The 3,769-nt window shown below is 53.7% G+C and overlaps 1 protein-coding gene across 1 annotated transcript in view; it reads right to left on the bottom strand.

Moving 5' to 3' along the window:
• The window catches only part of HHATL (hedgehog acyltransferase-like), a 13,773-nt gene that overhangs the window by 8,325 nt on the left and 1,679 nt on the right, over positions 1–3,769 (bottom strand). The window contains exons 4-5 of the mRNA XM_009587909.1: positions 3,451–3,654; positions 2,381–2,590 (exon numbers count right to left, since the gene is read on the bottom strand). Of these exons, the coding sequence (XP_009586204.1) occupies positions 2,381–2,590; positions 3,451–3,654 (414 nt within the window). The remainder of the gene's footprint in view (positions 1–2,380; positions 2,591–3,450; positions 3,655–3,769) is intronic.

Here is a 3,769-nt window from a genome sequence, read left to right as displayed (position 1 = left end):
TTACCTAATGTCCAATCGAAACCTCCCCTGGCGCAACTTGAGGCCATTTCCTCTTGTCCTCACGTCTGCGTATGGTGGCAGTGCTCTGCCACCACCCCTTTGGGATCAGGGCTGTGTCCCCCACACTTCCAGACCTACAGAAGTGAATTTGTTCCCTTGATCTTAGTAAGGAAGATGCTCTTCAGCTCAAATGGGGCTGGCCAAGCCCTGGTACAGATGGGTTCCCATCATACACGGGCGTGCAAAGGCTCCACCAGGACGTAGCACCAGTAGGAGCTAACTGAGCCATCCGTTCCCTAACTGAGCCATCCACCCCACGCTGGGGAAGGGACTCCATCTGCCTGCTCCCCTAATTGCTGTTGGGCAATTAGGAATTCACCTCTGCAATTAACTGCAGCTCCAGCAGTGCAGGGGGGCATCTAGCCAGGAGATGGCAGTGGTGGCCAAGCCAAGACAGGACCCCTGGCTGGGGCATCGGAAAGGGGTTGGGGACTTACTCACTGTGCCTTTGGTGTAAGAGTTTTAAGAAACAGAGGGCAAGGATTGCGCAGTAAGTGGCTATAAACATGGTTTGGGGCTGTGCAAAAGGAACAGGACCCTCCAGATCAAACCTTGCAGGAGCGGTGGGAGTTCAGGTTTTGGAGACACCAGCAGTTAAATGCCCTGATTTATAGATACCTGTCTGCAGTGTTAGAAGAAGCCAGGGCTGCCCATCTCATAGGAAAGACTGATGGAAACTGGGGAAGGAAGAGGAACATGGGGTAAGGAGGGCACTGAACCCCTTCCGGAGGGGGTTGGACAGTGGAGCTGCTAGAGCCACACTCGCCTGGACTTCAGATAAGACACAACTGGAAAGATGAAGCCGTAGGATGAAACATTTCTTCCAGCAGCCTGGGGAGAAGAGTCCAGCTGGGGCCTGGTCATCCCTGGTGCTTGTCTGCTGAGAATGGGCTGCTGGTGGACTCAATGCACCATGAGCATCCTCATGGGGGACACCAGAGCTGACCTTATGACCTTCAGGGTCAAATGCTATGAAAGTCCTTTTAAATAGATCCTGCAAGACCCAAGGGATCTCGATCCTGCAAGACCCAAGGTATCTCAATCCTGCTCTCTCATCCTTTCAGAATGCAGCATGAGGTTGTCATGCCCCAGTTGAACGAACTAGCAAGGACTTGGATCAGGGCTCATCCTGCTCTCTGGAGGAAACAAGACCAGTGCAGACCCTTCCTTAGGCAACCACTACCAGCCCAATGTTGGAGAGAAAGTGCTGGACTGGGTGGGTCTTTGGTCTCCTCCTCACCAGGGAGGCTCTGGCTCCTCTCCCCTGTGTTCACACATGTTTTTCCAAAAAGCTCTTGCACCCAGATGTCAATTGGGGTCCCAAAATTCAATGTAGCTGCTCTTCTTTAAAAGAAAACAAAGGGGTGGTGGCAATCCTTCCCAGCACAATTGCTGACCAAGCAAGAGGTCCCTCCCTTAGCAAGCAGTACCAGTTTGCTTTGATGACCAAGGTTGATCATTGGTGTAAAAGGACGTTGGGATGGGAAAAGGGAGGAGGGAAAAAGCACTGCCGTTTTGCTTGATCTTTGGATGTGAAACAGCCCCAGAGGTCAGCTGGTCCCAGCCTATGCTTCCGCTGATATTTTCCACTGCTGTTTGGAGTCTGCTCTTCAAAAAAGTCCCCTCGGTTGTATGTGATATAGGCAAGGACTTGGGGCACCAGGGTATTTCATGGGGAACAGAGGAAGCCCCCGGTTGCTGCAACACAGCCTTCCACCCAATCTTACTTATTTCTAGAGAAATAACTTCATGTTAAGAAACACAGACCATCTCCAGAAATTCATGCTCCTTGGGTGAACCAGCTGGATGGAAACATGAGACTTCCCTTGCTCTCACAGCCCCCAACGTGCAGAGGTCCCACGGATGGGCACCACGTTTGCCACTTACCGTGGCCTCCCAGCACCGCACAGTGGGGCAGCATGGAGCTGCTGGGGTGACAGTGCATGGAAACCGAGGCACTGAGCAGTGCAGGTGCCCAGCGAGCAAGGACATGAGCTGAACCCTCCCCTCCTCATCCCAGCATGGTGTTTTCACCACAGCAACATCTTCCCTCCTGTACTGATCAGTGGAAATGGCCAAAAAAACCCACAAGGTAAGGTTAAAAACCCATCAGTTTATGCCCCTCTCCCCCCAAATCATGTCATCGTTGCCCAGCCCAGACTATGGCCACACACTCTACGTGACCACGAGAAGCTCTACAAATATTTGCACCTTCACTGTGGCAAACAGAGGTTTTTTGTAGCCATTAAACCCAAGCAAATAAACACGGGGAGAGGTCCTCCTCCAGCCTGGCCTCCAGCCTGGCCTCAGGAGCACTCACCTGGGCATGGAACTGGTCAAACGTCATGACAGGCCCAAAGAAGAAAAAGGGGAGGTAGAAGTTGTACTTGAGGAGGTCGAAGATGGAGTAGATGCCCTCTTTCCTCTCAGAGCTTTCGAGTGCAAAGCTCATGCAGCGCATGATGGTGAAGCTGCTTCCTCCATAGAAAAGGACATCTTGAAGATCAAAAGCTCCCGTTACAAACCCGCTCTGGATGAGAAACAAAGAGTTACCACCAGGAATGTGGTGTCACTTCTGTGCTCCCTCACTTTGTGGAGGACATTTGCTCCCAGGGCAGTAGGCAAAGCCTCTAATTATGCTCCAAAACCAATTGTCCCTGGAGCTAATGAGCTTTGCTGTTGGAAGGAGAAAACTGGGGCTCGGTTTCCTAGCTGGTTCCTGCATCCCGGAGGAGCCGGGAAGTGGTAGATCCTCTTGGCCATGTCTTCACCAAGCAGTTGTGGACCACACAAGCTTTGGCCTGGGGTGGGAATGTCACCCTGTCGCAGGGACATGACCCTCCCCAGGAGGTGAAGGAAAGCCAGCACAAGCCTGATGGAGGGGGGGGAAACGCATTTCAGGAGGTAAGCAGCAGGCAAAGACAGGCAGCACTGTCCTTCAGAGGGACTGAATAGCTTTATAAGGTCCTTCCTGGGCTTCTCTCCACCCACCAGTGAGAGAAAGTCTTAACCAGGCAGAGACCTAAGAGATAGGCATAGGCGTCATTGAACTCATCCCAGCACTCTGTTACAGGTGGGGAAACTGAGGCACAGGACAGGAACACGTCTTGCCTGGCTGACAAGCTGTTGCCTGAGCAGCAAGAAGGACTCAGGTGTCCGGAACTCTGGCCCAGCATGAAGCCACCAAAACATGACATAGCTCCTGTGGGATTATTCCCAAGCTCAGCGGCACCACAGTCCCCTCCCTCTCAACCCCTGTGGGAGCTCTGATATAGCCAGGAGAAGTGCCCACGGTTTGGGGGTGCCCCAGGAGCCCTCCCTGGAGATAAACCCAAGGAGAGGGATGCAAGTGGGCTGGAAATGAGGCAGATGGATGTTCTGAGACAGCACCTCCCCTCCCTGCCAGGAGCTGAATGGCTCCACCTTGAAGGAGGCGAGACAGCAAAGCCCGGCCACATAGCAGAGCCACTTCTGCTTGGCCAGTGCAACGGAGTAGAGGACAAGGCAGTGGGAGAGGATGACCATCAGGTAGACAAGCCCCATGCTGCCCAGCACGGCCAGGACCCCATACAGCATGTACACCACGGCTCGGTGCTGCGAGAAGAGAATGGCCCCGACCCGTGGTCAGCTTGGTGAAAGCCCCAACCCTGTTCCCTCTATCCTAGAACATCCCCCCCCCCCCACCCCCCCCCCACCCCCACCCCCCCCC

This window comes from Fulmarus glacialis, unplaced genomic scaffold (assembly GCF_000690835.1).
Source record: "Fulmarus glacialis isolate BGI_N327 unplaced genomic scaffold, ASM69083v1 scaffold16731, whole genome shotgun sequence".
Taxonomy (NCBI): domain Eukaryota; kingdom Metazoa; phylum Chordata; class Aves; order Procellariiformes; family Procellariidae; genus Fulmarus; species Fulmarus glacialis.
The sequence above is the reverse complement of the archived record's forward strand: the minus strand, read 5'-3'. Positions and strand labels throughout refer to the sequence as shown.